The 23,656-nt window shown below is 45.7% G+C and overlaps 1 protein-coding gene across 1 annotated transcript in view; it reads left to right on the top strand.

Annotated features, from left to right (window-relative positions):
• The window catches only part of LOC124805691, a gene marked incomplete at its 3' end in the record, with an annotated part of 158,839 nt that overhangs the window by 35,684 nt on the left and 99,499 nt on the right, over nt 1-23,656 (top strand). Inside the window, exon 2 of the mRNA XM_047266261.1 lies at nt 23,386-23,442. Coding sequence (XP_047122217.1) covers nt 23,386-23,442 — 57 coding nt within the window. The remainder of the gene's footprint in view (nt 1-23,385; nt 23,443-23,656) is intronic.

Genomic DNA, 23,656 nt, shown 5'->3' with positions numbered 1-23,656 from the left:
ACAAAGTTTATACGCGCAGTGACTTGAAACAAAAAATCGAGAAACGAAACAAAACAAAAAAATATTAACTGTGAACAATAGCGGAGCGCCCAAGGGGGTAGGAGGGGAGAGGGTGGGGTTGGGGTGGGGGGGGGGGGGGACAGGGGGAAGCCCGGCCGGAAAAATACGCGGCCACTCGGCCGTGTGTTAGCAAAACTAATAACACGCACGCGGCGTGGCGCTCACGTGTCGCTCTTTTTGCCGCTCCCCGCCCGTGGGCGCGCGCCCTGCGCCTCACTCGCCGTCCTGCACAGTTTATTGAACAAAACGCCGCCCGCACCCGACGCCGCGCCGCGTGGTTGCGTGCCTGCCTATTCCCAGAATTGGAATTAAAAATTGAGAGGAGACTTTTGGAGCGCCATTCTGTTGATTGAACAATGCATGATGAAACACTCAGAGGTGCTAACGGATTGAGAGCGTGTCCTCTGTTTTCGAAAACGTAGCGATACGAGACGTTATACAAACAAGCTCTCTCGCGGCGATGAGTAACACTGAGAACTACTACGAATTAGAAGCGACGTTTCGACCGTGTTTTCATCTGCCCTCATCGGGATGACAATTTAGCTGCTTTCTGTCGGTGGTCTTGTACAAAACGTGCAGTTCTGTACACAGAACTGGACCACTAAACTAAACTCTGTTCGAAAATATCTTAATCGACCGACGATAACGTCCAACCGCCGTGTCATTCCCAGCCCACAGGCTTCACTGGATGCTGGTATGGAGAGGCATGTAACCAGCACGCTGCTCCTCCGGCCCTTGTCAGTTTTTGTGACCCGAGCCGGTACTTCTCAGTCAAGTAGCTCCTCAATTGAACTCGAAATGCTGAGTGCTGCACACGCTTGCCAACAGCAGACCTCGACGGCTACCCATCCTAATGCTAGACTGGAGGTAAAAGATCGTTGGCAGTCACCCCAGTATCAGCACCAGTCATTTTGTAAGACCCCCTCCCCCCACACATGGTACTTCTCAGTCAAGTAGCTCCTCAATTGGACTCGAAATGCTGAGTGCTGCACACGCTTGCCAACAGCAGACCTCGACGGTTACCCATCCTAATGCTAGACTGGAGGTAAAAGATCGTTGGCAGTCACCCCAGTATCAGCACCAGTCAGTTTGTAAGACCCCCTCCCCCCACACATGGTACTTCTCAGTCAAGTAGCTCCTCAATTGGACTCGAAATGCTGAGTGCTGCACACGCTTGCCAACAGCAGACCTCGACGGCTACCCATCCTAATGCTAGACTGGAGGTAAATGATCGTTGGCAGTCACCCCAGTATCAGCACCAGTCAGTTTGTAAGACCCCCTCCCCCCACACATACATACCATTTCACACCACTTGTCGCCTGGCTGATCTTACCGTTACAATCACGGCCACAGATCACACCCCAGGAGCCAGTGCGTATTAATCCAGTTAGGCAACGGAACATAATGAAAATGTGATCTCTTATAGGTGGCCTGAAAGTCTGTATCCTGTGTGGGTGTCATTGAACTTATACCTTCTACCTGTGGACATGGAATTCATTGACCGTGAAAGTAAAATCGCATAATACGATAGTCATAATTTATTTCACAAACGGAATGGTAAATCTTCCAAGGATTGGACATTTGTTACCAAAAGATTTCGATTCAGATAATACTTGGATGGTTACATCAATGACTAACTAGCTGTTGACAAGGTTCGGAGATGGATGGGATGGTGATTTTGTTATGACGATTTATCATCACGCTAACTAAAACCATGAAGTCGTATGGTATGCATGCAGTGACCGCGAGGTGTGAGGTGGAGAGCGAATGACTCTGGTCCTCAGATTTCTCCCAGCGCTTCAGTCAGATCGTTGTACTCAAAAGCCACGATTGGAATGGCTAGAAAGCAGACTTCTCTGCGACCCGCGGTAGTTTCCTTGGCAAGTCAACCAGTTTGTCACAAACATTCGCCAGTGACATTATTTTGTAATGTCCTGCATCCTCCCTCTTTTTCTGTCCAAAAAATGGAAGTGAAGAATAGTGCCACAAGACGCCTACCAAGAGCACACTTTTCCCCTTGTCGCGATTTCGCCACCTTGGGGAAAAAAATGAAGAAAAGTTCTACCCACTCGGCTTCGGTTTGATGGGACATCAGCTGCATATTAAAGTCACAGCAAGTGGTATTTTGTGGTGTGCTTTCTAAAGACTTTATCTGTACCCAGTGCCTGTACTTTCGCACTCCGCAAATAACATTCCCTTGAAATCTTTCACACAACTATCCACGAACAATACGAGACTGGAATAGAAAGGAGAACCGATGGATGTACTCAAGGTACCCTCCGCCACACACCATCAGGTGGCTTGCGGAGTATGGATGTAGATGTAGATGGACGGCAAGTTTTTCACCTGGGGCGCACTGTCCGATCCGCATGTCGGCCTAGGGAAAACAGTGGGGGTTGCATCTTTAGCTCCATCCTGCTATATTGTCCAAGGCCTTTGGGGTATATGGCCCGGCGCTGGCCTAGCGACTGTCCATCCTCCAGCACAGAGTCAGTTCTCCCACTTTCTCTCTGACTTGAGTTCACTGGCCAGTTGATGAAAAGACCCTGCCACCTGCGGCCCTTGGGAATGATCCCTGTGGTAGCCCCTCGCTCCCTAGCGCTCGTGTGCCCTGGACGATTCAGCGTCTCCCTCTACACGTCGTGATATGGCATGCATGAAAGCCAAGCAGAAAAGAAAAGGCGCAGGAAATTATCACTGCCCCTTGATTCGCTGTCATATCCATCCCTAAAATTCTAAATTCAGCTGTCTCATTAAAAGCGTCATTAGCATAATACTCCATTCCATCTCTGTTTGCATGGAGAAGTGACTAACTGGAAAGGTTAGCCACCTCTCAAGGTGGCCTGTCAGCATTGAGTAAGCCAGACGACTGTACGGAACCTTCTCTACAAGTACTACAGCTGTCTGTATCAAAACGTGGTGCAGGACTTCTTAGCTACAGACTTGTCTCTGCAGTGCCTCGGGCATGGATGTGTGTGATGTCCTTAGGTTAGTTAGGTTTAAGTAGTTCTAAGTTCTAGGGGACTGATGACCACAGGTGTTAAGTACTATAGTGCTCAGAGCCATTTGAACCAGGACTTTAAATTACGTGTATTTACGGATACAGCAGCAGCGACAATATTACGGCGGTCACTTAGATACTATCATATATCGTCGCCATATTACTGGTGTTAAGAAAACAAAGCACACATGAATTACTACTGTTATAGTCCACCCCCGGTAGCTGAGTGGTCAGCGCGACATAACGTCAATACTAAGGGCCCGGCTTTGATTACCGGGGTCGGAGATTTTCTCCGCTCAGGGGCTGGGTGTTGTGTTGACCTAATCATCATAATTTCATCCGCATCGACGCGCAAGTCACCGAAGTGGCGTCAAATAGAAAAACTTGCACACAGCGAACGGTCCACCCGACGGGAGGCTCTAGTCACACGACCATTGTTATACACCGAAAAAAGTGGACTAAGAATCGAACCCTGTGGGACATGAGAGAGTACAGTAAATGTTTCCATAGAAATTTATCTGAGAGACATATGGTTTTAAGGTAGCTACATTGCACTATTTGAGGAATTCCACAATCAACAGTATCAAAAGCGTTGCTGAAATCAATCAGGGTTAAAATGTACACTTGACGACTGTCCAGGACGTGTTTCAAGCCGTTGGCCACGTAGTAAACGTGTTGATTGAGAGACCTGGCGTGAGGGGGGGGGGGGGAGGGAGGCTGTGTCTCCCAACAAGATCTGTAGTGAGCCGGGCCCCCCAGACGCTGCAGACGGCCGGTCGCAGACTGGACAGGTAGGGTCTACGCACCCTGGGGTCTGCCGTCAGCCGGGGAGACGCTGCTGCCGGTGCTGCCGCCTCCTGGCGGCGCTATAAACCAGCCGGGCGGCGAGTCGGCTCTGGCGGCCGGCCAGCGCCGTGACACAAAATTATGGGCTGTCCGTCGAGCCCCGCGGGACACGCGAAACGCAATACCCGCCATTAATTCCCTAATGCACACACACTCCAAACACACACATACACACACATGCACGTCTGCGGCCGCACACGCGGGACGACCCAGGCCCAGCCCACCGCCGGCTGCTTCTGCGCCTCTGTCTCTCTCTCTCTTTCTCTCCCTCCCTTCCTTTCTCTCTCTCTCTCTCTTTTTCTGTTTATTCGTCCGGCACCGCCCGGCCCTGACAGCTTCTCCATTACTCCGAAATAATTTCTTTCATTTAGCCTCCCACCGCCCGATCGCTCAGCAGCTTAGCTGGGCGGCCCGTCTGGCGTACGTGTGGGTGCGCGCGCGTGTCTGTAATCCAGTAATGGCGGCGACGGCAGTATTGAAAATTAATTTCGCGTGTAGGCGGAATAATTGCATTTGCGTCAGCGGGACGACAAGCGGGGAAAAAAGGGAGTACAAAAAAGCACAAGTTGCGCAACATGCGGTGGTGGGGGAAAAAAGTGTTTGAGTGACACTACGTATGTGTACGTGCATGCGTGCATATGTGTGTGCGTGTGTGTCTGTGTGTGTGTGTGTGTGTGTGTGTGAGACAGAGAATGTCCGTGCGTATGATGGGACATAGAGAAGGATCGGTCGTTGTCAGACACGTACTGCATACACTGGCATGGCGAGTTTATTTACGGATACTGCGTTGTGGGGACGATCGAACGGTGTGCGAGCGCAGTGGCAGACACGGCACCAAGCGCCCCCGTCACTCACAGGCTGTTTATAGATCGCACGTGCACGACACTTGCTGAACGCTTTGTTGAGGTCCTTCTGTGCCGATAAAGCCACCGCTTAATGGTGCTAGATGGAAACGTATAGCGGAAACACTTCAGAACTTTTGAACTGGTGTCTGATGGGCCGGCCGGAGTGGCCGAGCGGTTTTAGGCGCTACGGTGTGGAACCGCGAGACCGCTACGGTCGCAGGTTCGAATCCTCCCTCGGATATGGATTTGTGTGATGTCCTTAGGTTAGTTAGGTTCAAAAATGGCTCTGAGCACTATGGGACTTAACATCTGAGGTCATCAGTCCCCTAGAACTTAGAACTAGTTAAACCTAACTAACCTAAGGACATCACACACATCCATGCCCGAGGCAGGATTCGAACCTGCGACCGTAGCGGTCGCGCGGCTGCAGACTGTAGCGCCTGGCAGGCAAAGATCATATATATTTGAGCCATCCAGGATATTTGTCGGTCGGTAAACTACCAAAATCATTCAAACATATGAATATACACAATTTAAACAATGCTGAGAATCCTTTAAATACGTATAATTGCGGAATATATGTGTGCAAATAAATCGTAAATTCAAATTGTTTCGGCTGTTCAAGCCGAGCCACTGCTTTTACTCCCCTTGTCGGCCAAATACTGGTGATGAAGTCTTGTGCACTAGCCGAGATTTCAAAGGACTATCTCTGTGTAGCAACTAGTGCGATCGTTGAAAGATGCATCATGGAGCTAATACGTCTGCCAAAGCGGATATCAGATCTCTACAATAGTGCAGTCTGCTGACCAGTGAGAAAGTAAAAATTCTAACGTTTATCAGTGCATGCCTGAACAAAACTGTTAGTTCTAAATTCGGAAAGTTTAATATGATAGAAAGTATCGTTGTTAGGCTGACGAAAGTGCTTCGCCCTTAACGTGGCTACTTCGCCCTTAAGATCAAACCATTTGAGATGCTTTGCTACAGAAGAATATTGAAAATTAGGTGGACTGATAAGGTAAGGAATGGGGGGGGGGGGGGGGGGGTACTCCGTAGAATCGTCGCGGAAAGGAATATATGGAAAACACTGAAAAAATGAAGGGACAGGGTGATAGAACACCTGTTAAGGTATCAGAGAATAGCTTCCATGGTACTAGAGGAAGCTGTAGAGTATAAAAACTGTGGGGGAAGATAGAGATTGAAATGCATTCAGCAAATAATTGAGAACGTAGGTTCAAGTGCTACACTGAGATGAAGTACATGAGAGGAATTCGTAGCGGCCCGCACCAAAGCAGCCAGAAGACTGATGACTTGAAAGCCGAAGTCAGTTCTTCTTTAGACAGTACCACCAGACCCATAAACTACCACGAAAGTATCACTTTCGTCACGCAGGACAAACGGTAGAAAATGGGCTTCTAGAAGCGTGGACACCAAACTTGTTCCTACGTGCAGAGAGAGGAATGCGGTTTCTAAGATACTTTCAGATTTTCATACAGGAGATGTATTACTGCGGTGCCCGCATGGTTCACGATTCGATTCTTCTGAAAAATATTTTTAATACCTAGTCATATTCTTAGGTGCAGCGTGGAATGCTCTTGAATGTCTGTATGTAGTCCAACTAGAGGAATCAGCTTGACATTCAGTTTGTGTCATATACGACTGGAAAATGGCATGGACTGAATGGAGATAAGGGTGTAATATCTCGTCCACAACGAAGTCTTCAGAGACGAAGCACAAGAATGGAATGGCGATGGGTATGGAAGGAAAGAGACAGCGTTTTTCTCAAAGGAACCATAGTTGCGTTTCGTTTAAACATTTTGGATGAACAACAAAAGAATTAAATCTTGATGACCGAACGGGGATGCAAGAGTTCTTCCATATTCCATGCCTTAAAGGACACGAATTCTTTACAGAAGAGTGGAAAAACCGGGGGAAGTCGACCTCGAGAATGATTAATGTAGGAACTCACGAGGCTATATTGATGTTACGACTCATCTTAGAAGATAGGTTGAGGAAAGGCAAACCTACTTTTATAGCATTTGTAGATTTAGAAAAAGTTTCTGACAATGTTGACTGGAATAACCTCTCTGAAATTGTGAAGGTAGCAGTGATAAAATACGTGGAGCGAATGGTTATTTACAACTTGTACAGAACACAGACGGAGTCCAGGAGCATAAATGATAAGCAGTGATTGAGAAGGAAGTGGGACTGGGCTGCAGCTTATCACCTATGTTATTCAAACTGTACAGCGAGTTACCCAATCAATTCATACAGCAAGCAGTAAAGGAAACCAAAGATAAATTTGGAGTAGGAAATTTCAGGGAAAAGAAATAAAAACTTTGAGGTTTGCCAGTGACGTAATTCAGAGTCAGAAAAGGACTTGGAAGACCAGTTGAATGGAATGGACAGTGTCTTGAAAGGAGGAAATAAGACGAACATTAAGAAAAGCAACAGAAGGATAATGGAATACAGTCGAATTAAATCAAGCGATGCCGAGGGAGTTAAATTGGGAAATGAAACACTTATATTAGTAGATGAGTTTTGCTGTTTGGGCAGCAAAATAACTGATGGTCACCAAACTAGAGAGCATATAAACTGCAGACTAGTGATGGAAAAAGAGAAATTTATTAACATCTAATGCAGATTTAAGTATCGGGAAGTTTTTTCTGAAAATATTTGTATGGAGTATAGCCATGTATCGAAATGAATCATGGATGATCAAGAGTTTAGACAAGAAGAGAATAGAAGCTTTTCTAATCTGGTGCTACAGAAGAGTGCTGAAGGTTAGGTAGGCAGATCACATAGCTAATGAGGAGATGCTGAATGCAACTGGGGAGAAAAGAAATTTGTTGCACAACCTGGCTAGAAGAAGAGATCGGTTGATAGGAAACATTCTGAGACATCAGAGTGTCACCAGTTCGGTACTGGAAGGAAGTATATGTGTAGGGGAGAGTGGGGGGGGGGGGGGGAGTTGAGCGGGGATTAAAATCCTAAGGGGAGACCAAGAGATGAATGCAGTAAGTAGATTCAGAAGGATGTCGATTGCAGCATTTATTCGGAGACAAAGAGTCTTGCACAGGAAAGAGTAGCATGGAGAGCTGCATCAAAGCAGTCTTCGGACTACAACAACAACGACAAAGGAAGGAAAATATTCAGGCAGGGATGTGTTACAAAACAGCTTCCTGCAAAATAACGTCGTATTTACCCCTATAAGACAGTCGTTCTAATATTTCCGCTGCCTGGGTGGGCCGAAAACATCTCAGCTGCTTCTCGTATAATTCGAATCAGTCCTCCGAAGTGTTTTGATGTTGTAGTAAGAGACGGTGGCGAGCCCGCGTTGACACATTAAGTCGAGATCGTAGTTCAACAACAAAAAGAAGTAATAATCATAATAGAGAACTGAACAGAAGACAGGATTGTGAAATATAATTCGAACGGAAATCTTCAAATAATCCAGCAGCGAGCCAGCTACGTAAACTTGGAAGGCAGCCTAAACAGTATGTTGCCGCTGGGCACTGTGCCAGCGCCTCGGTTCGATGTCGCTATACCTGTCCACAGCTCTTAAAGCGCACACGGTTGCACTCAGCTATTTCAACAGCTGCGGTACGTCACCTGATTCCTAGCGTTGCATACTGGCGTGGTACATTCCTCAAGGATAATTCACGAAGCCGAATTGGTGGAGCATTTCTGGCAGAGACTATTCTTGTGGGTGGGTTGCCCATTAAATGCCGATTATGAGGATTACTTATATTAGATTCTTCCAGTTGTTGGCAAATAGTGCTTACAAGGGAACCTCCACATCGCACCCCCCTCAGATTTAGTTGTAAGTTGGCACAGATCAATCGAGAAAACAGGAAGAAGTTGTGTGGAACTATGAAAAAAAAAGCAAAATATACAAACTGAGTAGTCCATGCGCAAGATAGGCAACATCAAGAAAAATGTGAGCTTAGGAGCGCCGTGGTCCCGTGGTTAGCGTGAGTACTTGCGGAACGACAGGTGCTTGGTTCAAGTCTACCCTCGGGTGAAAAGTTTAATTTTTTGTTTTCAGATAATTATCAAAGTTCAGGCACTCACACATAATCAACTTCGCTCTCCAAAATTCCAGGACATGTTCAGATTTGCTTGCACATATGCAGGATTTGACGGTCTACACACGGAAAAATTTGAAAACGTTAAAAACATATGTTTTGACAGAGCACAGGGAAAACTACGACTGTGAAACTGTTGCATTCATTTGTTGCAGTTTATGTGACAAACTCTTATGTTTTCATCACTTTTTGGGAGTGATTATCACATCCACAAGAAAACCTAAATCGGGCAAGGTAGAAGAACCTTTTTACCCATTCGCCAAGTGTACAAGTTACGTGGGTCGACAACATATTCCTGTCATGTGAAGCACATGCCGTCACCAGTGTCGTATAGAATATATCAGACGTGTTTTCCTGTGGAGGAATCGGTTGACCTATGACCTTGCGATCAAATGTTTTCGGTCCTCATTGGAGAGGCACGTCCTTTCGTCTCCTAATCGCACGGTTTTGCGGTGCGGTCGCGAAAACACAGATCATAAACTTATTACAGTGAATAGAGACGTCAGTGAACGAACGGACAGATCATAACTTTGCGAAAATAAACTTTTCAGTCGAGGGAAGTCTTGAACCAAGTACCTCTCCTTCCGCAACTGCTCACGCTAACCACGGGACCACGGCGCTCCTGAGCTCGTATTATCCTTGATGTTGCCTATCTTGCCCATGGACTACTCAGTTTGTATATTTTGCTTATTTTTTCATAGTTCCACACAACTTCTTCCTGTTTTCTCGATTGATCTGTGTTCAGTTTTTCAAGGCCTATCCACTGTGCCAACTTATAACTAAATCTGAAGGGGGTGCGATGGGGAGGTTCCCTTGTTAGTAGCGAACAAACAGTGCGTGGGCAAAGAGATCATGGGAAGGCACTGGGGCACAAGTCGCTTATTGGCGGCTGAAGCCTACGTACAGGCGTGGCGAAACGGGATTCCTGTCGACTCATATTTAGATACGTAGCACAGTAGACCGTCGATTGCCCCCATAAGACTAGGTAAATCAGGCGTCGTCGTGCGTCAAACGCTTATGTTTGCCCCTTGCTGCTGTTAACGCGTGTAGAAAGATTCACACTAGACACTGTTAACGAAGGAAACCAGAGAAGTGTATTTCAGACATGCTCTGACCCACACGTTTTGCACCGATTATCATTCAATATTCAAAGCCAGTGGCATCGCGACGTGCTGCCATGTTCGCTACTCATCTGTGTGTGGCAGTGGTTGAGAAAAAAAACCGTATATTTCTAAGAACCAACCCAGTGGGTTAAATTGTGTTTTTATAGAAAGTCCTGGTATAAAACGCAATAAGGAAGTAATAAAACACAGAAAGGATCAAGCACTAGGCTCTTTCACTATCTTGCTAAAATGTTAGATCCGATATTCAGAGGGGAAGATCAACAGCTGAACAAGAAGAAAGTGGAGAAAACTGGCTAATACAGATGCATCAAGAGTGGATTGCAAATGTTAGTATTTTAGGATTGCTCAATTTTAATACTTTCCTATCATGATTTTTTCTGATATTACCTTTCCGAAAAGGTCAATTCACTACCCATGGGCTTGTTTGGTCAAAGTTAAGAAACAACTCATGAAAGAAAAGAGCCGTATAATTAGTCAGCATGTACCAATTCATGCATGCTTTCAAAAGGGACTTCATTGTACTTTACGCTTCTGCATCAAGTTAAAGTTGTTTTTCTGGAAGTGTAAATGTTATTTATATTGTAAGGGGACCGATGGCCTTTGTAGTCTGGTCCATTCAACCCCCACAAACCAACCAATCTTATAGTGGAAGAAAAGTTAAAACACGTTGTGATAGCCCGACATGCGACCTTGCAGATGAAATGCGCGCACACGCTACACCGTTCTTCATTTTATTTTCTGCGAGTAAAATTTGACAAGCGAAACAGCTTGATAGATAGTAGAATTTGTGACTGATAGAATACGGTAGTGCATGGTGGTGAAGGCTCGAGACGTCCAAAAGGATAAAAATGCTGTACGAACTTAACATATAATATCCCATCGACGTCGAGGTCGCTAAATACAATACGAACTCTGTAAGTGAAAGGCTACGCAGGAAACGCTCCCGTCTACAGCGATTTACGGAAGCTGCGGAAAACCTAGGTATGGCGGTGGTCGCTCTTCCTAACACCGGTGCTTCAGCCACGACGCCTCTCCCAGTCGTCAAGGGGCATAACAGCATTCGCGCTGACCGGAGTCGACAGGGCAGGTAGTTGATACTTGACAGAAGTTGTAAATGTCGAGAGGCTGACAGAACGCTCCCAAATGTGCCTCCCCAGTGGAAGATGCTTCCCACAGCTGTAAACTTCTGGAAACAAACATTTGGTCGAGGAAAATAAAAAGGTTAGGCTCCAGCTTTATTCGTTGGAGAAACAATTAATATTAAGATATGTAGCACCTGACGGGCTTCAAATCCCCACTGGTCTTCCTGAATTAGGTTTTCTACGGTCTCCTTAAATTATTTGAGATGAGGTGAGGACTGTTCATTTAAAGGCTACGCCTATTTTTCCAGTCATCCAACTGAATCTTTACATTAAGAGGTACGATTTTACGAAAAAAATTTCAACTGAATATTTTAGCTTCATTCTTCGCCGCGTCTTAGCTGTGTTTCTGTGCCATATATAGTGTTTAAGTTCAGTCGGATGCTAGGTGCAGTCCTATCCTAAAGATATCTGAAGATTCAACGAAGGCAGTTCTCACCACTCATATACAAGGTAGGAAGGCTAGATTTGAACTAAACACAAATGTTAGTTTGAACACCATGTTGTTTTACTAGGTAAGGTCCTCTTCGAGGTGGTCTGCCTTTTCCTTTGCCTTTGAACTGGCACAGTCAAGTAGTTATTTGAGGAACTGTAGATTAATGTGGGCTCAGAACCAAGCTAACGCTCAATGAACGCTTCGCTACGAACAGTGGCTTCGCGAACGTCGATCGGTGTTGGCCTGGGCTGGCCGCAGAACTCGCGTTTCAGATATGCCACTGTGGGCTGTCATCAGATCTCCGCAACGAGGTAGACGTTTTGCGTCGACAGCGCCTCAGCAAGCTAGACAGGTGTCCTGTATATCATCACCACTTAAACATGACAACTGCTTTGTAGCGGCGGAGACGACGTATGTCATCAGCGCGCTGGTAAATATACAGTTCCAATAAAACGTGCGTTCCGACGTCTTCAAATACTGATAAAAAGGCGCGCTGTTTGTTTGACGCCGGAGCTTGATAACGTCACGAGGGGGTCGGTGTGACGGCCGGAGGCGTCACTTTCTTGCTCCCATCGGGCCTGCGTTTACGTCGGAGCCGTGCCGGAAATAGCAGCTCTGTCGGATCCGGCCTAAGGACCTTAAGATCATTATCTGAAGAGAGACCCCTCGAAAACAGGCTGCATCTATCCTCGAGCCTAGAGAGAGAAGGATTTTTAACTACAGCACTGCAGGCTGTTTGAGGGTTGAGTGTAGGAACTCACTTCCTTCAGTGGAAAACTTTTGTCCATGGACGCTATTTACGGAAATCAGCACGAAGGAATTTTGTTCCGTATTGACGTCATGCCCGGGATACCTATACTTATACAATGGGTGGACAAAATTATGGAAACACAAAAACACAACACATTACCTTGCCTGATACGGTGTAGAAGAACTGTTGGCAGTCAAAAAAGCTTCCAGTAGTCTCGGAATGGATAAATACAGGTTTTCAAGAGAATCAAATACCATTTTTCCCACAACGTATTGTACTGTATGGAACTGGTGAGCCAGAAGCGACGGAGAGGCTTCGTCCCCGCCTTCACAACTCCACAACAATGTACAGAAGTCCACTCACCCTACCGCCGCCCCACTCCGAAAAATGGTTCAAATGGCTCTGAGCACTATGGGACAACTTCTGAGGTCATCAGACCCCTAGAACTCAGAACTACTTAAACCTAACTAACCTAAGGACATCACACACATCCATGCCCGAGGCAGGATTCGAACCTGCGACCGTAGCGGTCGCGCATTTCCAGACTGTAGCGCCTAGAACCGCTCGGCCACTCCAGCTGGCCCTCACACCGAACCCAGGGTTATGGTGCGGTTCGGCCCCCAGTAGACCCCCCACCCCCCGGGAACGTATCATACCAGACCAGTATAACCCCAATGTTTGCGTGGTGAAGTACTTATGGTGTACGCGTACGTGGAGAAAGCATTTGCGCAGCAATCGTCGACATAGTGTAACTGAGGCGGAATAAGGGGAACCGTCCCGCATTCGTCGAGGCTGATGGAAAACCGCCTTAAAAACCATCCACAGACTGGCCGGCACACCGGACCTCGACACTAATCCGCCGGGCGGATTGGTGCCGATGACGGGCACGCCTTCCCGCCCGAAAAGCAGTGCGTCAGACCGCACGGCTAGCTATACGGGCTCCCACATCGTAGTGGCTGTTCTGGTAATAATGACGGAAGAGGGTAGCGATCACATCGAAGTAGGCATTAAACTGCATTGAAATCTGATGGCTGTGGTGGCCAGGGAGATATTTGAAGCCGGCCGAAGTGGCCGTGCGGTTAAAGGCGCTGCAGTCTGGAACCGCAAGACCGCTACGGTCGCAGGTTCGAATCCTGCCTCGGGCATGGATGTTTGTTATGTCCTTAGGTTAGTTAGGTTTAACTAGTTCTAAGTTCTAGGGGACTAATGACCTTAGCAGTTGAGTCCCATAGTGCTCAGAGCCATTTTTGAGATATTTGACGATTCAACCCCGTGCTCACAAAACCAGTTCTGGACGATGCGAGGTATGTGGACGGGGGTCCTGTAGTCTTGGAACACAGCATCGCCAGAATAAACATTGTACGGTAGTATGGACCTGGTCAGCCAAAATGGGTCACTTAATCCATGGCAGTACTGGGACCTCGCAAAGTAACCATGGAGCATGTGGAACACTACAACATGCCTGCCACAATGACCACCGAACCCACACCACGTATCACCCTTGGGACGTAAATTCGGCCAGGAGTTGGAAACCTTGCGGAACAAGACTCATCATACCAAATCACTTTCTTCCATTGCTACTGAGGCCAGGTTCTATGGCTTCAGCACCACGTATTTGCATTTCCCATAAGTGGTTTTGAAATTACAGCTCGCCTTACAGTTCCCTGCTTTTGGAGGTTCTTTCGTGTTGTTTTGGTGGTAGCACGATTCAAGAGTGCGACATCCAGTCCTGCAGCGGCTTTTGCAGCTGTCGTCGAGAACTGGTTTTGTGAGCACGGGGGTGAATTGTCGCAGATCCCCCTGGCCTCCACAGTCACCAGATCTCATTATTGTTCAACTTTATGGTCTACATGGGTGTGATGGCTACCCACTTCCATTATCGTTACCAGAAAAGCCACTACGTTGTGGGAAAAAAGGAATTCGATTCCCTTGAAAACCACAGAGGTCCTGTACTTATCCATTCCGAGACGACTGATAGATTTTTTGTCTGCCAACGGTTTTTCTACACCATATCAATCAAGGTAATGTGTCATTTTTATGTTTCCATAATTTTGCCCACCGATTGTATAAGGGTAGGTATTCCGGGCACCTTAATTATCGTCACGGTCCTCTTCAACGAGCGTCCGTCACGATCAGTCAACATATAGTTTCGCTTGCGTTGTGATTCAACAGATGATGTTTTTTCGCTTTCCCTGTAGGCAGTATAAATCTTCGGTACAGTTTCACAATAGAAATAATTCAAAAGCCAAGATCGCTTGAATACTGTTTACTGGATAACAGGTTTCTACACACTATAGGTGCCATCATCGGATCTGAATCTAGCTTTAGTGTGTTGAAACCGGTTATCCAGTAAACAGTGTTTAAGCGATCTTGGATTTTGAATTATTTCTACAACAGAGTGATCGCCCCACTACGCACTATGTGTTCACTGCAAAACAGTTTCACAAGTTGCGACATGGTCGTGAATTGAACAGTGTCTCGAAAATAGAATAAGTTTCCTTTACTTCACGCCTATGGCTACAAATTTTTAAGTCCTTAGACTACCTGTTTCGGTCAGTAATGGCCATCTTCAGATCTGTTTCATAAAAACATGTCCTAATATATTGGAGCCATCCTGGCTCTTGAAACACAAAATACTTCGACTACGCTGCTTACGGAAGCAGCCACCTTAAGAGCACCAACAATCTGCTCAAGTTCAGTGTCATTCACCTCCGACGTAATGCACTCACAAATACGCAGAACACTGTTCTGAGGAGTTGCAGCAAATTGCGGATATTGCACAGGTGCCTTTAGTTGTCAAATACAATAGCGAAACCTGCAGGCTGCTCCAGCATCTGTATTTACGTTAAAGCATGCGTTTCTCGTGCTGTTTCGATATTTTTGTCCAACCCCTCTAGATCTGTCCTTGGAAGACGTTCGAACATTGCAGACTGTCGACATTTTACATGTACCAATTACGAAAGAGAGGCAGCAAGAATGGTCTCAGATTTGTATGATCGTCGAAATCGTGGAAAACATGAACTGGCAGACGGTTGAAGATAAGCGTCCACTCTCCTGCGAAAGTCTACACAGAAAGATTACACGAACCAGCGTTAAATATGAAATCTGGGAATTTACTACAATTCGTTACATCGCGAAGACCTTTCCTACACGCATTTAAGCAATAATTTCCTTTGCGCTTTGGATTAAGAAGAAACTTGTTACCATGGGTAGTGTAGATATTCAGGTAATGATGTGCAGTGTTTCATGATGCCAAGAGACAGCGAAATGGAACGTATTGCGTTGATATGAAACTTGGTGGCCAATTAGAACTGTGTGCCGGACCGAGACTCGAATCAGAACTTTTGCCCTTCGTCGGCAAGTGCTCTACTCACTGAGATACCGATGCACGGTTCACACTCCGCCCTCACAGTTTTACTTCCGCCAGTACCTCTTCTACTACCTTCCTAACCTTATACAATCTCTCCTGCGAACCTTGTAAGACTAGCACTCCTAGAAGAAAGGATATTGAGGACACATGGCTTATCCACAACCTGGGGGATGTTTGCAACATGAAATGTTCATTCTACAGCGGAGTGTGTAACGTGGGAGACGAACTACTGACGGAAATAAAGATCTGAGTAGTGGTCATGAGTCTTGCTTGGGTAGCTCAGTCGGTAGAACACTTGGTGGCGAAAGGCAAAAGCCCCAAATTCGAGTCTCCGTACGCCAAACGGTTTTAATCTGCCAGGAAGTTTCATATCAGCGCGAACTCCACTGCAGAGTGAAAATTTTATTCTGGAAACACCTCTCAGGCTATAGCTAAGCCATATCACCACAGTATCCTTTCTTCAAGAAGTGATAGTCACGCAAGATTCATAGGAGAGCTTCTGTGATGTTTGGTAGGTGGGAGACGAGGTACTGGCGGAAGTAAAGCTGTGGGGACAGGCCGTGAGTCGTTCTTCAATTGCTCAGTCAGTAGAACACTTACCTGCAAAATGCAAAGGTTGGCGGTTAGAGTCTCGGCACGGCTCTCAGTTTTAATCTGCCAGGAACTTTCAAACTGAAATATGCAACACATAGCTCCGTCCGAACAGGCCACGAAGGCCCAACGGTATCGACCACCGACATGTCATCCTCAGTCGATAGGCGTCACTTGTTGCGGATATGCAGGGACATGTGGTCAGGACGCCGCTCTCACGGCCGTTGTCAGTTTTCATGACCATAGCAGCTACTTTCTCCTTAGTTGGTCTCACAAGGACTGAGATCACCCCGCTAGCCAACAGCGTTCGGCAGACCCGGATTGTGACTCCAAATGCTAGTCCAGTCCGACAGTGCTTAAGTGATCTATTTTTACAAGCTTGCACAAGAAGAAGCAACCTGGGAGATTATCCTCAAGACATTGAGTTAAGTACAATTAATCGAGTTACCCATTCTTCGCTGTGCCATATATCGATACCATGTTTGAAGGCGAAAGTAGAATATCTCTGCATACACCCCAGTTGTGTGTGTGTGTGTGTGTGTGTGTGTGTGTGTAAGAGAGAGACATACAGACAGACAGACAGAGGGGCAAGGTCTATGATGAAGAAGCGTGGATACATAGTTAAGATGGAAAGTAAAGCAGTACATGGACTTAAAAAATGGCGCTATGCACTATGGGACTTAACATCTGAGGTCATCAGTCCCCTAGACTTAGAACTACTTAAACCTAACCAACCTAAGGACTACACACACATCCATGCCCGAGGCAGGATTCGAACCTGCGAACATAGCAGCAGCTCGGTTCCGGACTGAAGCGCCTAGAACCGGTCGGCCACAGCGGCCGGCTGTACATGGACTTACTCAAGCCTCTAGTAATATCCATATATGCTGTAATGAGGCCTTTGCACCACACGTATATATCCAAACCACGTAACTAATAATGACCAGGCTGGAAGAAGGGAAAATGTTCTGTGGTAATAGACCGCTCTGCTTCGTGGAAGAGATAACTAAGTGCACAAGAAATAAGAGCAAATGAGGGGGTCCTCAGTTCCTTTACGATGACGACTGTGTTTAACTCTCTACGGGACGATTAAGATACTGTGCGGCAACTGCTTTTGAAGAATGCAGAACTTCATAAAGGAGAATAGAAAGTAATTTTGGAATATTGCGCTTTGAAATAGGCATTGTCACAGCCGTGTGAGGAAAGAAAGACATTTAATTTGAAGACCAACATACAAGAATGAGTTACATCACTATTGTAGGCTGGTAGCCATGCTGTCAGTTTAAAAGAAAGCTGTTTGAGCACTGCTTCGAGGTACAGGTACATGACCTTTATCATTTATTCCACGGTGAACAGGTATAAGAAAGCCTTAGTTAGTTAATTACTTAGGTACATGTTCCATTGGTCAGTTGAACGATTCATTTATCAAGTAAGAACGAGTCAGTTTACAGGATATGTATACATGCTTGGTGTTAACGTTAATCTACTCTATTGTTTTTAGTCGTACACATATACTATAGTTTATTTCTTGTTTCCAGTTTTTAAGCAGAAATTCGTCAATGGAAAAGAAGGAGTTATTCAGGAGAAATGATTCTGAATTAGATTTAAAAATTGCTTTGCTACCCGCCAAGCACTCTATGTTATTGACCAAATGATCAAAAATTTTCGTTGGTGCATATTGAACTCGTTTCTGAGCAACTGACAGCCTTGAGACTGGGTAATAAATGCCATTTCTGCCTCTAATTGTGCAATTATGGAAATCACCGTTCTTCTCAAGCTGTGATGGATTATTTATGACGAATTTCGTTAATGAATATACGTATTAGGCACTTTGGAAAACAAGTCATTCTTATGTCTATCAGGAGAGAGTGAACAGGAGTGTCGTTGTTCCTTCGTACAACACTGTATCGATATCCTCATGATCTCGTGTGTTAGATATTCTGTGAAGAAAAGATCGAAGTGTCTGAAATTGTATACTTTACAATGCAGCTGCAGTTTAAGTGGAGTCAAAAGATATAAGGGGACTCTTCGCAGAATCGGCGAAGAAATTAATATCGGCACCCTAACTATAAGAAAGGACGGAGTATTTGGAAATGTGTTGTCTCAAGGAGTGAAGCAGTAGCTTCTGTGGTGTTACAGACAGTCTTCGAGTAGAGAAATTTTAGCAGAAGGGAGAGAACGGCTAATGTAGAACATATAACTGAGGTAGTTGCGTGTATGCGCTACTCTGAGGTGAAGATATTAGCAATGCAGACGAATTTGTGGCAAGTCGACTGAACAACGATGGCATAAAAAAAGTTAAAGTACCGAAATAATATCGATAATGTGACAGCACATCAAAATTTGGTATACCGACCACTCACCCCACACAACACAGGAAATGAACAGTGAGTTCCATTTTAATTAATAGAGATTAAACTCCAACTCCCTCTCACTCCTCTCTCTCTCTCTCTCTCTCTCTCTCTCTCTCTCTCTCTTCTCTACACACACACACACACACACACACACACACACACACACTCGTACACAGGTGGTAGACGGACACGAAGCTGTACATGCGTTCGCAGGAATCAGAAAAAAAATTGCATATGTTCATTAACAGTGGCACAAGACAAGCCTATCATTAACTAAAAATATGTGAAAATATAGATATGTAATTAATCAGATCACCCATGTGGTTGCGAACACGACATCTTGCAGAATTAGTAATTCAAAACGAAAAAGAAAAGGAATTACATTGCCTGCAAAGGCAAAGGAAATACGAAATTAATACATATGTTAGAGAGCAGCTTGTACCTTGGTTCATATCGCACCGCATTTACCCCTTAGTCGGAGTCGTGAAAGCTCGTTGGTTCTCCGAAACCCCCAGAAAGTTCTCGAGGGCGACCGACCGTTCCGAGCGCCCAGCCTCGTTCGGAAACGAGCCTCGTTATACCACGAGCAAATATATCGGTCAATCAAATATTTGACGCTACCTCTTCGGAGCTGTCCTATTAATCTGGGAACCGTGTTAAAAGGGCAACGGAATTCTCAGCTCGGCCGTGGGGTCTCGTCGTTCCTGTTCGGAGCCGTGATCGATAAAAATTAGGAGCGCGTTTTCCGCGGCGCGGTCTATGGCGTGGCTGCCCCGTTAACGGGAAAATAAATGTGAGAGATTGGGAAGCGCGGCGTGGGCTCGGGGGATCGAGGCGTCGTATCTCTGCCTTGTTAAGGTGTTACCGTTAAACCGTGAAGTCCGTGCGGCCGGGCAGCTTCGTTTATTTTCGGGCGCCTTCGTGTCGGACTTCACATGCTCCGAGCGCGCCTTCCCCGTTCTTTGGAGGGACCTTCTTTGTAAAAGGCTCCGTTTTTTGTTTTCTTCGTTATGTAGCCATCACAGCAGCGGCGAACCACTCCGCCAATGTTTCACACTTCAGCGCGAGAGGGCATCGTCGCGATAAATAGCGCCCGTGAATAGCAAAACATGCACGACTTTCACACTTTCGCGAATCAACATCCTTTTTTGCTACTCTGCTGTTACATGCTGCTTGTCGATGGAAGTTCAATAGCAGGATCTGAAAGCGAAGTGCTAACTCATTGGCCAGAGGCCTGTTTTAAACACCACTGCCCTTCGCTAACCACTTTCTTGCATTACCTTAGTGCCTGTTAACCAGCGCAAGATATTTAAAAGTGAGATTAAAAATAACTGTTCATTTCATCTGTCTGAAAGAATTAGTCATTTTCGTCACGAGAAACATTAGGTGGAGTACTTCAATATTGGATCCTTGGATGTACTTCGATCAGAGTCGGTGGGCAAACCTACAGTAGCGTAGAGTAGTCAAAGAAAGGCACACAAATATCAGACGTTATATTACGTGTTTGGTCGGTTTTATCTTTCGCCAAATACACAAAACCGTAGCCGAAAAAAGGGTGTTTTTAATCACTGCTTATAGAAATTCGCACTGCCACCTAATGAACAAAATATGGACGTAAACAATATAAGACCAACTATGTGATGCGTATTAAATGTATTCGCAGCTGGGAATTGGACAGTCATCAGCTTTATAATGGAATGATGACAATCAAAATTTGCACCGGACCGCTACTCAATCCGGATTTCGCGCCTATTGCGAGCGGCCGCCTTACCTTTTGGCTATCCGAGCTGGGGCCAGACCCAAACTTCCATACGTCGCGAACCATGTGTCTACAACCTGTTGTTGTAAATCAAACACGTATGTTCCTGTACAGGGGAGACACTTTAAAATCGCGGATAAATACGATTTGCGAAGGAACTTTCCATTGTAATTCAGAATAACACAAGTACTGTAAAATCGTAACTGCGTGATGGGACTGATGAGTTTCTACCGAACAGAACACAGCGTGTCATTCTGAACGAAGAGAAGCCTTCAGGCGTAAAAGCAACTTCGGTCATGCCTCAAGGGAGTTATAGGACCAGTACTTTCTACAAAATACAAAAATAACTGAGTATACAAGTTATACAACGAGGTGGACGATACTAACCTGGCTGACCCCTAAACTGTTCTTGCCATATTGACCCACAGTACCGACTGTAGTTGATACACAGCTCAGACGTCACATTTACTTAGTGTTATCTCGAACGTTTGATTCGAACTGGCCAAAAATTTGCAATCTATTTCAATCATTCTAGTTTGCTGCTATTGTCACAAAATACGTCTCTATGTTCAAAGCTAGGCATCTTCAAATATCCCAGTTCCACGAGGTAAGTCTTTATTAAATAATAATGGACTGCTGCCCTGCAAGTGTGCCAATCCACAAATAAAACAACGTTCATGTATATATGCAGACTGAAGTGACGAATGAAAATTGACAACAAGGCTGGGATTCAGAATGAGATTTTCACTCTGCAGCGGATTGTGCGCTGATATGAAACTTCCTGGCAGATTAAAACTGTGTGCCGGACCGAGACTCGAACTCGGGACATTTGCCTTTCGCGGACATTTGCCTTTCGCGGACATTTGCCTTTCGCGGGCAGCTGCTCTAATAACTTTTTTTTTTTAACTCATTTTGTTCGATATAGTTCGTTGCGTTTGGTCGGGGCCGACTTCACAAGACATCCGTTCAAATTGATCATTGGTTCCTTGACTCAGTTTTTTTTATTACCGAGAGCACGCAGCCCTCTGACCGAACACGTTGAGCTACCGTGCCGGCTATTACATATGCGTTGGTGTCATGTAAGAGCACATTGCCCTAACCTCTGACACAGCTTTGCTACAACACATGGCGTGAATTAATCAAACACGCCTTTCAAAAATTGATTTAAAGTCATGTCACTTGAGCTGCCTGCAAATGAAGAGAAGTCCGCCTCTCTTGCGAACCTCGCAGGAGAGCTTCTGTAAAGTTTGGAAGGTAGGAGACGAGGTCCTGGCAGAAGGGAGGCTGTGAGGACGGGGCTTGAGTCGTGCTTGGGTATCTCAGTTGATAGAGCAGTTACCCGCGAAAGGCAAATGTCCCGAGTTCGAGTCTCGGTCCGGCACACAGTTTTCATCTGCCAGGAAGTTTCAAGGTTGGGATTATTCGGACCAGGGTTCCTGCTCACTTGGTAGATGCGCTAAGCACTACACCATCCTCGCACGATGGCTGGGGCGCTATTCCAAAACAGTTGGAGAGCCCCTGCAGTGTTGTTAGAGTTTAGTGGCAATACCAAATGGACTCAGACGTGAATGGGAATTTGGATTGAGGAGGAGGAAGGGTAGTCCATGCAGTAGTGCAGTGCCACTGTGCCAGGGTGGCGTAGTGGTTAGTGCAGCTGCCTAGTAAGCAGGAGACAGGGGTTCGAATCTTGGTCTTGGTACAAATGTTCATTTGTCATTTCAGACTGCATATATAAATCATAGATGTTCCAGACTTGAAAATATCTCTGGAACCAAACAGTTTCATTTGATTAAAACAGTATTCTTCGTACCACTCTTTTATGTGCTAGGTGAGATTTTCAGTATTGACGACATCATTATCAGGTCGAATCTCTTGCTGCACTAATGTAATTTAAGATGTGAAGCTAGTTGTTGACCAGCTAGTTGTTGACGGTGTGAACATCAGAACGGTTGGAGAATGTTATAAATTTATTTATTTATTCACTTAGCATCGATGATGTGAAGGTTGTTGGTAGCGCAATAAATATCTCGAAAGATTCACGCCTTAATGTTCTATTTGTGAGTTACGATCAAGCCTCGTCAAAGCCTATGGAATAGCGTCATTAACGTCGTGTGGTACAGGGCTGACTATTTTTTACAAGCAGCTTGCGGATGCAACTCGTCAACCTGCCTCGGATAAGCCAACGCAGCACCCACTGTGGCTGAGAGAGAGGGAGAGAGAGAGAGAGAGAGAGAGAGAGGGAGGGAGAGGAAACCGCAAGAATTGCATGGCAAGGCTACATGTGAGGAGAGAACCTGATTTGTGTCGAAAGGGGAGATAACAACTGTGAGAATCATAAAGAAACTACTTTGCTGTCGCGCTGAAGAACCTTATTGTAGTTTGCTTCTGCCTAATGAATTAAAGCGTGCAAAGCGCGATCTTGAACAATTAAACTGAAATGATATACATTTTTTCTGTTCTCACTCAGAGCGCATGCACTTCGAATCTGAATTGTTGTTACTGAAAGACTGACTGAGAGATAGTATGATCGAGCCATGATGAACGTTTCAGGCAGTGCGCCTGAATGGTTCAAATGACTCTAAGCACTATGGGACCACATCTGAGGTCATCAGTCCCCTAGACTTAGAACTACTTAAACCTAACTAATCTAAGGACATCACACACATCCATGTCCGAGGCAGGATTCGAACCTGCGACCTTAGCAGCAGCGCGGTTCCAGACTGAAGCGCATAGAAGCGCTCGGCCACAGCGGCCGGCCCCCCGAATGGCTCAATATCCCTACCGTTATCTGAGAAATGTGGAATTTAATTCGTGTCCCCGGCCGGTATGAAGCCTTAGCTTGTTAGATCCGAAACATTTCGGCTTGTACCAACATATATATTTTGTCATTTTTGTTCATCTTTTCTGCTTGTGGTTGCTACCCATTCCGCGGCAGCAGCGTCACAGCAGAGATGATTTAATAATAATGTGCATATCTTGCTTAAAATGACGTAATAGTAATGGTGGACGTGTCTTTTGTTGCAGTTCTTGCCGACCTATGGAAAGGATTCTTCCTGCAAGCTGCACCGAGATTGCTTCATGGTAAGGCTGTTATTAAGCTTACGCAAGTGACCCGTAGCAACTAAGGCCTCTGAAAGTTAACCCTTGTTCTCCACTCAATAGTACTTTCATAAACGAGCCGCATCAATTCTTAGATAAGTCTGAAAATGTTTTAGGCTGTGCGTTCCATTTTGTAGAGAAACCTGGCATGTCAAAAAAAGTTGGTGGCACTACTTACAAAATGGCAAGGAATGTA

The sequence above is a fragment of the Schistocerca piceifrons genome, chromosome 7, assembly GCF_021461385.2.
Source record: "Schistocerca piceifrons isolate TAMUIC-IGC-003096 chromosome 7, iqSchPice1.1, whole genome shotgun sequence".
Classification (NCBI taxonomy): domain Eukaryota; kingdom Metazoa; phylum Arthropoda; class Insecta; order Orthoptera; family Acrididae; genus Schistocerca; species Schistocerca piceifrons.
This window is presented reverse-complemented; position numbering and strand designations above follow the sequence as displayed.